Below are 12,240 nucleotides of genomic sequence, written 5' to 3' on the forward strand. Positions count from 1 at the left end.
TCACCAGAGAGATTGAATCAAAATTCTTCTAGCTGATACCATCTCCCCGGGTGGACCACACTCTTGTTAACGGATAAATTCAAGCCCTCCAGAAAGTCAAAGAATAAATTTAAGCCTTTTGCCAAATGTCTATCCTATTGGATTTTGATAAGACGGCCATTGAGTCTTAATAATGTCTTCCATCCATTTTCAGCGGGCCCTTAACACGGCTCTTTATTCGTCCCCAAAGCCTCTTCGCCCGGCCTTTTTATTACGGGCTCTGGCGGGCTCTCCAGGGAACCAGGCGACCCGAGTGATGGATGGACAACTCGCTAGATTATCTCCCGCAGATGTTTGCTCTCCAGGAGCCCCGGGCTTTCCCTCTAAGTAAACAGAGACTAAAGAGAGTCGGAGGCAGCGAGCAGTCCCAGAGGTCCCGGCCAGAGGCTAGAAAAGGCGACCAGCCCGACCTGCGGCCAAAGTGACGTTTAGGGGGAAGTGCGTGCGCAGCCCAAGCGCACACCTGGGCGAGCGACGGGCAGCCAGGGCACCAGCACGGAGCACGAAAGCTCCGGCCGCGCTGCGCACGTGGAGATGGGGCGCTGGCAGCAGGATGCAGGAATGCAGAGACGTGGGTGGGGGGGGTGGGAGGGATGAAGACGGATGCGTGGCACTGCAGGGGGGCCCAGGGGAGACTGGGGGACAGAGGGACTAGGAGGCCAGGACCACTGGGGGTGGGGATGGAGGGGACCGGAAGGAGGGGCGCAGGAGAGTTGGGGGGAGGGGGATGGAGGGTTCTCAGGGGCGGGGTCAAGCCCAGTGCAGGCTCACAGGCTGTGGTCGCTGTCACTCCAACGCGAGCCCCGCCCTGTGCCGTAGACCCTGGGTTCGAATCCCACCTCCACCGCAGAAGTAGGGGCCGCTAGCCTCGCTGGGCCTGGATTCTGTCCCCTGTAAACTCTTGACAGGTGGATTCCACAGACCCTTCAGCAACGTGGCTCTTTAATACTGAGAATTCATAACCACCGCTTCCTACAAAACATCACTGTTTCTGCATCTCTTGTGTCAAGCCACTGATTGAATTAATTAGCCTTAGTTACATTTCAGCCACGCACGCCAGTGAAGAGCAGGAAGCGGGACTCGGTTAATCCTGAAGATGGAAGAAGTGGCGCTCAGAGGTGTCAGCTGACCAACCCACGGCTGCACAGCCTCCAGCGTGGCCCCAGTGTCTCTTAAGGCCCCCAGACGTGCGTGTCTTTGGAGTGGGAGAGCCCTGTTCAGCCAGACTTGAAAATCCTAAACCACAGGACTGATAAATGGCTCTACGTCCCATTACCAAGGAATTCGCTAAATTAGTCCTTACAAAGCACACTGAGGCATGTGTGGTCCTCTTACGTAATAAGCATATATGTATCTCCACAGCTGTAAGGGACACACCTGTTGGTAACCTGCACCTTCTATTTGGGAAGAAGGTCAAGGGAACGCTGCGCTGACAGTCCTCCGGCCCCGCAGCGGGACCCCGGCTGCCTTTGCACCCGAGTCTCTCTCAGCCCCTCCCTCCCTCCCTGGGAAGTGACCAGATGGCTCCGGACACCAGGCTTAGTTTTCGATCATCCACCAATGTGACCTGGGTCCCTGGCCAGACGGCACCTGCATCCACCCCGTGAGTAGCTCTTGGAAGGACGTCTGGACAACGGTAGCCAAGGCCCGACAGCCCCACCGTTTGTAAAAGGAAAGGCCAATCAGGAGACGGCTCTGACCCAGGGAACAGAGGATGGGCCAGTTCAAAGGCATCCTTTGCCTCCCCACGAGCTTAACATAGACCCGACCTTTCGACCTTCTGCCATGCACCTTGTCCCCAGGCCGGACAACTGACTGCCCGTCCCACCTCTAACCTCCGGCCTGGTGGGTGTCAGCCCGTCAGCCGCTTCTTTGTGGAAAAGATGGCTGTTTCACGTTCTCTCTGGAAGTTAAGAGACGAGCTGACTGCAGTCCCTGCTCGTGGGAAGTGGAAAAACCACAATTCTCTGAAATGTGGGAAAGCTGCTTCAGCTGCCCTTGCCACCTTATCCTTTAAGAAAATATGAGTTCATTCCCGGAGGCACGAAGGGGGAAGGGCTGCTGTTGGGATTTACTTCGGAGCCATCAGATGCGCTTCAAGGAAGAGAGGCCTCAGGCCCCCGGGCAGCAGGACAGGGAGAGGACACCTTGTCCCAGCTCTGCTCAGACAAAAGGGTCCCCCCGGGGCCAGACACAGACCACGGTTATGGAGACAAACGAGGCCGGAAGGTCACCGCTGCCAGAGGTCACCCCTTCACGAGGTCACCGCAGGGTCAGACAACGTCCCCCACTGCACAGTTTTCTCCAAAATCAATGTCTCCGGGGTTGACCCTGGCGAGAAGGGCAGGCCCCCATCCCTTACAGATTGGCCCCCACAGACGGCGGGTCCCCCCAGACGGCGGGTCCCCCCAGACGGTGGGTCCCCCAGAGGCCTCAGCTCTAAGCAGCCAGCCAGACACAGGGAGAAAGTTACAAAGTTTGGCAGAACCACCAAATTGCTTTCTTTTCACTTCCAGACCCAAAAAGGAATTTTCATGATGACGGGAATGCACGCTCAAGCGGTGGCGTTGGACCCTCCCAGAAGAGGTGACAGCACCCCGTGAGCACAGCTCCGTGATTCTGACATTAAGAAAACAGCCCTTGATAGGAGCTGGGTAGCCCCTGGCTGACTCATCGCCCCAGCCGCCCATGCTGTGCTTCCTGACGCGGTCGGGGTACCAGGAGAACATGGACTCTCTCTGCTTCGTCTGGGTGGTGCTTTGAAGCCAAGATGCCAGGAGAGAGAAGGCTATAGTAATCCTACTGGAAACCCCAAATACTGCATCAGCTACCGTGCGTGTGTGTGTGTTGGTGTGTGTGTGTGCACACGTGTGTGCATTTGTGTGTAACATGTGTGTCTGTGTGTGTATATGTATGTGCATGTGTATGGATGGTCCGAATTCTATGGACGTTGAACTCCATCTGATGAACGGCTTCTGGGTTTTGGAGGTGATTTCTGCATCCCATCCCTCTGCTGTCTGTCTAACGTGCAGCGTGCACACGCAGGACGTGCCTGCCTGTGGGTGCCTGCTTTCCTCTGGGGGCGTGTGTATTTTTCTGGGCCTAGTTCACTCTCTGATCCTTTTGGAACTAACGTTTGTCAACCGGCTGTTACCCATCACCGGGGGACGATGCCCACGTTGACACTCGCTTTCGCTTGATGGTTTGCTTATTCAATGCCGCGCCTGAGCCCTCTTTGGAGGCTGAGTACTGCAAAAGGCTTTGTTGAATCTGCAGCCAATTGTGTGTTGTTTCTCTCTATATTCTTTTCACGTGCGTATCCAGTGGAGATAGCTAAATAAACACAACCTGCATTTATTTAATTTCCACACGTCAGCCTGGCCTGAAGCATTCCCACAGGTACGGGGCTTGCCTCGGTTCTCCGGAACTAGGATGGTTCCGTGAAGTGAGCCCCCACTGCTACACAGTGAAAACAAGCATCCGTCCTAATCACTTGGGAATCAGCATTCTGCGCACACACTTGACCGCAGATAACCTCGTACTCGGTGTACGCTGGACGGGAGGGGAGAAGGCGCAGACCAGCTCTCCTACCTTTTGGATGCAGCCCTCCTGGGACGACACCTCTGCGTCCGTCAGCATTTGCTGCAAAACAATTTGGAAAGGGGTTGTTAGTTTCCAACAAAATGCAGTCCTCAAGCTACAGCGGGTTATACGCCGTGCGAGCAGAGCAAGCGTTCTCTGAAACAATACGGGTGAGGCGGTGGCTTCTTCAAGGTGAGAAGGAGAACCGGGATCCTCTGTTCTGACAGTGTCTCCCCGTTTGTTGCACAGGGATTTGTTGGGATGGAGCCGCCCTGTGGAGCTCAGCCTGGTCCTGTAGTGACTGGGTACAGACCCACACGGAGGGGCCTTACTGCCCGCCGCACGTATGAGTAGGAACAGTCCAATGGGGGCACCGAGATGCTTGAAATGTGTAACAGGTTCCCTCCTTGCTTCCTGGGGTGAGCTCCTGCCCCAGCAGCGGGCGGTGGCAGCACCAGGAAGTCCTCCCCCCGCCCATGGGACACAGGCTTGGGACAGCGAGGAGAGAAAGTGCCAGCCGTTCTGGGTCTTTCTTCCCCTCGACAGCTTTGGCTTGGAGCTTTCCTTGGCTCGGCTCTGAAGAGCTGTAGCACTTTGCCTGGCTGGCATCTCCTCTTAACCACCAAGTTCCACTCCAGCGGGGTGGCATTTCAGCGACGGGTCCCAGAGCGCTTTCTAAGCTAAGCAAACCGACAAATTAGCTGTATCCATGGGATTTTCCCTTCTGGATCGCAAGTACCCTGCACAGACACGTACATAAATTTGTAATGTCATTTCCATAAGAATAGAAACCAAGATGGAAACTAATATTTGGAAAATAATAAGAGAAATGGGGTCAAATCCAGGGGTTTTATTTCCCCTCCCCTTAAAATGACACTATTGCCTTTTCAAATGACAAGCGTGGAAGAGAGTGCCCGCTGGTGCCCACGCAGGCCAGGTCAGAGGACCAAGATGCTGCGTTCCAAAATGCTGGCGGATTTGCCCAGGCTCAGCTGTAATAACAATAAGTCATATTTTTAAATGTTGAGAATTCTAACCAATTGGGGATTTTATGTTTCTTTTAATAGATTCTGAAATTGTGGTTTGGAATGCAACTAGGAGTGAAAACAGAGAATGAGACAGAAGAGGAGGACACGGAGACACCGGGGAGGTCTCCTCAGGAGAGCCAGCTAGAGATCAGGTCACTAGCTGCTCTGTCCCCGCTGGCCCGGGCTGGACAGGCCCCGGGGGAGACCTGGGGGCTGAGCTTTGCCAGCAGACGGGCTTGTGTAGTTTCCCTCTTGTCTGTCTGCTTTTCACTCCCGAAGCCAGAGCCTAGAGGGCTGGCTGGAGGCTCGGTCAAAGCCGGGACAGGAGGAGAGAGAGGCTGACTGCTTGAGTCCCAGGAAAGCCTTGGTGTCCAGGAAGGGACCGTTCTCCCCTGGGAGGGAGATGGACCACTCTCCGGCCGCAGGCTGCCCGGGCCTGCACCTGGACCGGAGACCTTTGTCAGCATCACGCAGAACTGGGGGTCCGAGCGCTGGCCCCAAGTCCTGTGATTCACCAACATGCCCCTTACAAAGGGGTGGCTTGAACCAGAGGGAGAAAAAAATGCGTATTAATTTTTCCAAGCCGCACAGCCTCCAGGGCCCGGGACAAAACCATGGAAGGGGCGCACCCGTCCGAACGACTCCCCTCCCTGGGTCCTGTCCCCTCATGAAGGACAAAGGAGACCCGTACCCAACGCCCGCCACCGAGGATCTGGAGCCTCACGACCCAGCGATGCCACTTCTCGTCACCCTGCTGCCGTGACTCTTCCCAGAGAACGGGCCTCAGGGACCCTCCGCGAGCATGCTGACCACCAGGCGACTGTCCTGAGGAAGGTGACAAGCTGGCCTTCTCCGCCGGGCCCAGCTCATCACACGCCCATGCGGGCCGTGCACCTGGTTACGGGCCAAGCTCACCATTGCTGTGGGGGCACCTGGAGAAGCCACCCTTGGGGGACCAGAGAGCCTTCAGGGCTGTACCTGCCCATGGCCTGCAGGCCTGTGCTGGCGGCAAAGCCCTGGTTGTGGGTAGAGAGGCAGACGTTCAAACCGCACCTTCCTTGAAGGTCAGGACGCCAGCACAACACACCAAGCACAGCACAGAAGCGGGCGGGGCCGGGTAGGACCAGGCAGAGGAAGGTCTCTCCAATGCTCCTCGGAGCCTGCCCCTTGGCTCCCCTTGGACAGGCCTGGGGTGTGGGCAGTTGAGCTGCAGGACCACAGGTGAGCAGAATGGAGCCCCACCCGATCCAGTGATGCAGAGAGAGCTGGGGTCATTAAGCCCAACCTGGCCGACAGCCCCGCCCAGAGGAAGCCTAACCCTCTGCCAACGACTCTGAAGAAAGAAGCCTCCTCCTGACGGGGAGTGGGTTCCAGGACCGCCCCGTTCCGGCAGCTTCTCCATGCCCACCCCGATGTAACGGCCCCTCCTTGGTAGGTGTGCCCGCCATAACCTCTGCTTTCACCCACTGCTGACTTCGGGTGCAAACCCACCCCACGCACCCCTCCTGGAGCCTCTGCTCCGGCCTTCTCCCCGCCAAGGCCGTCGCTTTACTGAAAAACCTCTTTATTTTGCTCGTTGAGCCCTCGGCACACGCGCCGCTGGCTGGCCGGCTGCTGGCAGCGGCGGGCTCTGCTCTCAAGCCCGTCTCCGCACCGGCAGAAGTATTAGGTGTGTTTTGATTCAGCAGTTTAGCCAAAAAAGTGAGGTTTGACCTGGAGCATTTGCTTCTCTCGTGGGTCTCGGTGCCAGGATTGAGCTAAGTGGGGTTGCTCAAAGCATCTTTTTTGACTCTTAAAATAAATAGCCTCTGTTCTCCAAAACGTCAGCCCAGAGGAGACACACACACAGACATCCATATGCTCACAGCTCCGGAGCTCTGGCGTGTCCCCCGAGGGGGCTAGGCTTTCTGCTTGGTGTCACAAACGGATCCCAGAAGGCTTCTCTCCCTTCAAAATAGTCTGTTATTAAAGGATCTGAAAACATACCTACAGGAGGAAACCCAGACAGAGCCCCGACCTCGTGGCTTCCAAACCCAGAGAGAAGTGAATGAATTCCCCACCCACTGCCCAAGTCTGGCCTGTGGTCCAAGAGGTCACCAAACGCTCTCGTTTACCGACCTCTTCCTCTTGGCCTTGGAGCCCAGGCCTCTCTCTAACCTGTTTCTCTCTGTCCACTGCTGAAGTCGCCTTTTCCACCCCAAGAGGTAGGTGTGTCTGCGTCTAGAAGTGGCTACAAGCTGATTCCAAGGCCCCTCCCCTTGAATAAGCCTCCGCGGGCCGGGCCAGGGCCGTCTGCGCAGGTCACTGCTCAGGACTGACCCAGGAGACAGGGCTGGGGTTAGGGTTTGACAGAGGACCCCCTCGCATGCCGTCCTGGCTCTGTCTCACTCCACTGCCCTCCGGGAAACTGGGGGACACAGTCTGAGCAGGCAGGTCAAGATGGAGGCTGGTGTCGCCTCCCCAGCCCCGCGGTCAGCTGCTTTGGACCCTCCATCACCTGCCCTCTGAGGAGGGTTTCAGGCCCAACGAAGCAGTGCCCTCAAATGCACCCAACGCGCTGCCGCTCAGAGCTCATCAAATCCCCCTGTTGCGAGCTCATCTTAATTCCTGCAAAGAACGCCCAAGGCCTCACGTGTGCGTCCTCCCTTCCTGGGGAGACAGGCTTTTTAAAGAACAATTCTCATGCTGACTTTTCTGTCCAAATCAAAGTCCTACCACGACCGCCACTTTCCCTGGTAGAAATGCCGCAGTGACCGGTGATGGGCACAGCAGCAGCGTGGTGACAGGAGGACAGCGGGGGTGGCGGATCCCCCGTCCTTCTCACGGCTGCCCCGTCTGGGTGAGAGCTATCGTCATACCGGCTTTACAGGTAGGAGCTGGAGGCTCAGGAGTTGCAGCGACAGGGCAAAGGTCAAAGAGCTGCTGGGTGCTGGAGGCTGCGTCCAAGCCCCGGCCTCCTGATTCTGGAGGAACGGGGGCTGCTGGGTGGTGTGTCCGGTGGAAAGGAGCCACACGCCGCCGACCCTTCCAACTGGGACTCGCACCTGAACCCCGGCCAGACCATCCCCCCGCCAGGCCGGCCGTGTGGCCTGGGTGGGGTCCCGCTGGCAGCGCCCCCAGGAGCCGTCAGGGTGGTTAGTCCCTGGCCAGCCCGCTCTGGCTCCCGAGCAAAGGCTCCAACGGTGTTGACACAAACTCTTGAGCTCTCAACTGGGAGTGGGTCACATTTATTTATTTTTTGCATTAAAAAAAAAAAAAAAAAAAACTCAGCTTAGCCGTGTTTGAGCTACAGAAATGATTTTTTTGAAAGGCGCCTTGGACACTGTTTTTCACTTTTATGCCTAAACAGATACTTCTCAGTTCTTTCAAGTGAGATCTTACCCAATGAATGGAGACTCTCTCTTTACTCCTAAGAAAAATATTTACACAGTCAAGTATGGCACGAAAAAGGACCCAGGCTCCTTCAGAGGGCCCGGCCCGAAACGCATCTAGGTCTCCGCATGCAGTTTACATTCCCAGTCCGGCATCTCCGCCCTCCCCTCCCCTCCCCTCCCCTCCCCTCCCCAAAGGCATTTCCCAAGCCTCCCGCTTGGGACCCTGAAGTTGGGGTGCTGGGAGCGGCCCCTCCCCAGGGTGGGACAGGAGAAACCAGCCCTCCTTGAGTGACAGCCAAGTCCCACGTTCCCTACTTTTTCTGTTGGCCAACAAAAAACCTGGGCCCCCTGCAAGGGCTTCATCTAGACTCACCCCAATTCTCCCAGATCTCCCCCCAGACCTCCACCCCGGAGTGGGGACCTCTATGTCTCTTGACCTCTGTGGAGTGTTTCGGGGCCTCATTAGCATGAGCTAACCAGAGGCGGACGGCTTTTCCTGGCCCACACTTCCCTGCATGGCCCCAGCGCTCTGGCCATGGTTTGCCCGCTGTCAGATGTGCTGAGGACACTCTGTTTGCTGGCAGCTCCCGGCCGTGGGCACGCGCCCCTCTGCTGGACACCCTGCCCGGCCCGGGGCTGTCGGGTGCCCATACCTCCCCTCCTGCAGGACAGACGACTGAGTGAATGAACGAATCGCGCCCTCTGAGTCCCCCAGGTTTATGGTCTAGTCTGTCCTAGGTCGCCTTCACAGCCTCCTTCCAGAAGCACCCATTGGGCACCTTTGGTCTGCCCTGCCCCACGGAAGGTGCCTTGGAGACATTTCAAGAAATCCTGAAACCGCGTTGATTCCAGTGTCAGCTACCTTTGGGGAAGAGGCAACGGCTGAAGCCCACCCGCCTCTCCAACAACACCGACGTGAGCAGGGAGCCCCTCGGAAGGGAGGGGCAGAGGTGGGCAGATGAGCTGGCCCAGAGGACGGCAAGGGGCCGCCAGGTTCAGAGAGGCCCAGAGGGCCCCGCTGCCTTGGGCGTCCTCAAGTGCCAGGCGGGGTTTCAATTTGCCTCTGAGGGTGAATATGGATGCCGGCGCTGGCCAGGAGGATGGTTGGGGGTCGGGGGCGGGGGGAGCAGGGGAGGAAGGAGGGTCTGCAGGAAGGGGGCAGGGAAGGGCGGCCTCGTGTAAGCCCTGGAGGTTAAGTGGCAGCAGCCCTTGGGTCTTCCCTGCTCACCCGCCTGTTGCCACGCCACGGTGGGCTCCGGGCAGGGGGGGTGCCCAGAGCTCAGGCCGCAGGGCCCCGGTTCCCCACCATCAGCTGGGGGACCTGTCAGAGGCCGCCCGAAGGGACACCAGCAAGATAGCAGGGAACAGAGGGCCGGCCGGGGCAGGCGCCACGGTGGGCTCACGTTAGGCATTAGAACTGAGAACAAGCCTCTGAGGGAGAGCTGCCGTTACCCTCTTTACAGATGAGAAAGGAGCTCAGAGAGGTAGAGTAACCTTCCCACACGTGCACAGTTGGCGAGGGTGGACACAGACGTCCACCCGTAGGGATCGAGAGTATGGGGCCCGTGGGGCAGGGGCACCGACAGAGGGCCGGGCTGTGCAGCCCCTTTGCCAAGGAAAGACTGAAGGCAGCCCAGGTGTGGACCTGCCCGGTCCCTGACCCCTGGTCACCAGGCATCTGGTAGAGCAGGGTTCCCGCTGCAGCCGCCTTGCCGATGAAGAGCCCAAAGGAATAAGGGCAGTGCCAGCAGCCCCAGGGTCCCCAGCTTCCTTCCAACCCACAGGCCACCTTCTTAGCAGCTCAGCACCTGAGCCGACCTCACCACGAACACTCCCCCGGCAGACGGCAAGTCCCTGGCCTTCCACTCGGAATCACAGGCCCCTCAGAGCCATCTGGATGGGGGTCCCGCCTGTCTCTCCCGCCAGCTCCTGGCCTGGGCAGCAGCCCACCCAGGCCCCCAGGGCTGTGACACATGGCCCCCTTGACCTGCCACCACTGTGACCTTGCCTTGTCCCCTGTGCCTGATGCCATGGGGACATGGGCGCACTTGGGGCAGGGCTTGGGCTGACCACCTTCCCTGGGGGCGGCAGTTGTTCTGGGGGGGAGAGGGTGTTTGCAAGGACTCCTGCTCCCCCAGGATTGCCCCCCAAAGCTATCCCTTTCAAGAGAGAAGAGAGTGCAGGTCCCCCCCAGCTCAGGACACCCAACCTCTGGCCAAGCCCTTCCAACAAGGCTCTGACTTCTCCCCCAGACCAAATATAGGCGCCTCACACGCTGGGCAGCTTGGGTCTCAGAGCCCCACCCCACACACACTGCTCAGCCCTTTCTGTCACCACTTTCTGAATGGGGTGGCTTGGGTCCAACCCTGACCCGGCCTAGGAGCCCCCGCCCTCTTGTCCTGACCCCAGCAGGAGCTCGTTCCCAGAGCTCCTACCTGGGGGCTCGTGTCCAGCTGCGCTCTGGACACAGAGAACAGGCTGGTGGGCCGGGCCATGAGGGAGCTCGGGTTGGGGCGCTGACTAGGCAGGCGCCGGCAGGAGGAGGCCGCTGGGTCCACGCTCGTGTCAGCAGCCGTGGCACGGGCTCCAGAATCCCCCTCTGCCAGGCAGTGACCCGAGGCCTGAGCCCAGGGCGGCTCCGTGGGCCCTTGTCCTGAGGAGGTGCGCATTCTGGGTCCCACCTGGCCTCAGGGGACAGCTTCTTCCTGCTGCTTCCAGAAGATGGATGTCCCCAAAGGAAGTGCAGGTAAATCCTAAGAGCTGGGTGACGTGTGGCACATCCAATCAATGGCTCGTGACAGCCATAACTTTCAGCCTTCGGGAACCACTGGTGCGTCCAGGGGCCTCGCGACAGCCAGCTCCAGGAGCTGGACACGCACCCCCGGAAGCTAGGAGAAGCAAATAGCTGTTTGTTCCTGGAGCTGGTGCCAGAGCTTCCTCCTGAGGGTCTGGGTTCAAGAGGAGAAAGCCAAGAGCTGGAAGGAGCGTGTGGACTCGGGAGGCCTCAGACCCTGCAGGAGAGTCCCAGCTTTTCTAGAATGTTCTTTCACATTCCAAAAGCCCAGTGTCCCTGTGCGGCCGACCCTTCTGTGGCCCCAGAACATTGCTCATCCATCGTGAGTGTCAGGCGCGTGCAGGACTGGCTTCCCATGGCTTCCCTGCTGTGCTCAATCCCATTTGCTTAAACCAACACCGGGCTCTGCCCATCGCAAACCAGAGGTGGCTCTGCCCGCTCGCGTCTGAAAATACGTCCTTCTGGGACCACTGCGGGCCATGCATGACTGGCTTCCAGACCTTCCGATAGCGCTATACTCCAGCCTCGCCCGGACACCTGGATGACAGCCCATCTGCAGAAGCCGCCTTGGGGACCCTGCAGCCCGGGTGACTTTGCACCTTGGCGTCTCCCAAGGGGGAAAATAAATCACAGGTCAATTATCAGTTCTACGTGCACATTTGTCTTTTATTCTCAACCCTTTTTAGTTATAGAAATAACCTGCATATTGACAGACTCATATTAATGCACTTCCACTTGACCCTGCTTATCGATAACTTGTTTGTTAGATGATCCTTAATAATCATAAGTGAAGAAAAAGGGGTCATGGATCTCCAGCAGTGGCTGCTTGACAGACGCAAGTTTGAAAGTCCCGAGACCCAAGGCTGGGATGCGGATGGGGCTGGGCTGATGCTGAAATGTGACGACCCTCTCCCCCCCCCGCCCCGCCCACCGTGAATCCCCCGGGATTTGGGCTCTTCTTGGGCTGTGAATTCCCACCCCTCCTACTGGGGCATGGGGTCACCTTTAATATCGTGAAGGTGGGCGGGTCAGAGGTGATCACTCCACATTTCAGCACAGAGTTGAATTTCAACTCCCGTAACAACGTCAGGCAGTGCTTTCCAGGGACACAGAAGTGACACAATGTGAAAAGGCAGCCACCAGTGGTCCCTGTGTGCCCATGGGGGCAGTGACCTGGGGGACGGAAGGCCTTTCCCCATCAGATTCTGGCTTGTCCAATCCTCACCCTTTAATTATTCCACGTATTCACTCTGCAAATACTTGAGGACCCTCTCACTTTGGGGATTGCAAACTTCCAAGCCGGAAGTACATTGTTTCGAATCCCGATTATAATACTGTAGCAATGACAGTAATAACAGCCCAACTGTCAGCCCTGCGGAAGGCACAATAATCTCTAATAATCCCCATTTGCCCGCTGAGCTCA

General features: G+C 57.8%; 1 protein-coding gene across 4 annotated transcripts in view; it reads right to left on the reverse strand.

Moving 5' to 3' along the window:
* The window catches only part of PRDM16 (PR/SET domain 16), a 326,349-nt gene that overhangs the window by 162,972 nt on the left and 151,137 nt on the right, over window positions 1-12,240 (reverse strand). For all 4 annotated transcript variants that reach the window (XM_082351362.1, XM_082351361.1, XM_082351364.1 and 1 more), the window contains one exon: window positions 3,631-3,681. In XM_082351362.1, the coding sequence (XP_082207488.1) occupies window positions 3,631-3,681 (51 nt within the window). The remainder of the gene's footprint in view (window positions 1-3,630; window positions 3,682-12,240) is intronic.

The sequence above is a fragment of the Balaenoptera borealis genome, assembly GCF_965194805.1.
Source record: "Balaenoptera borealis genome assembly, chromosome: 1".
Taxonomy (NCBI): domain Eukaryota; kingdom Metazoa; phylum Chordata; class Mammalia; order Artiodactyla; family Balaenopteridae; genus Balaenoptera; species Balaenoptera borealis.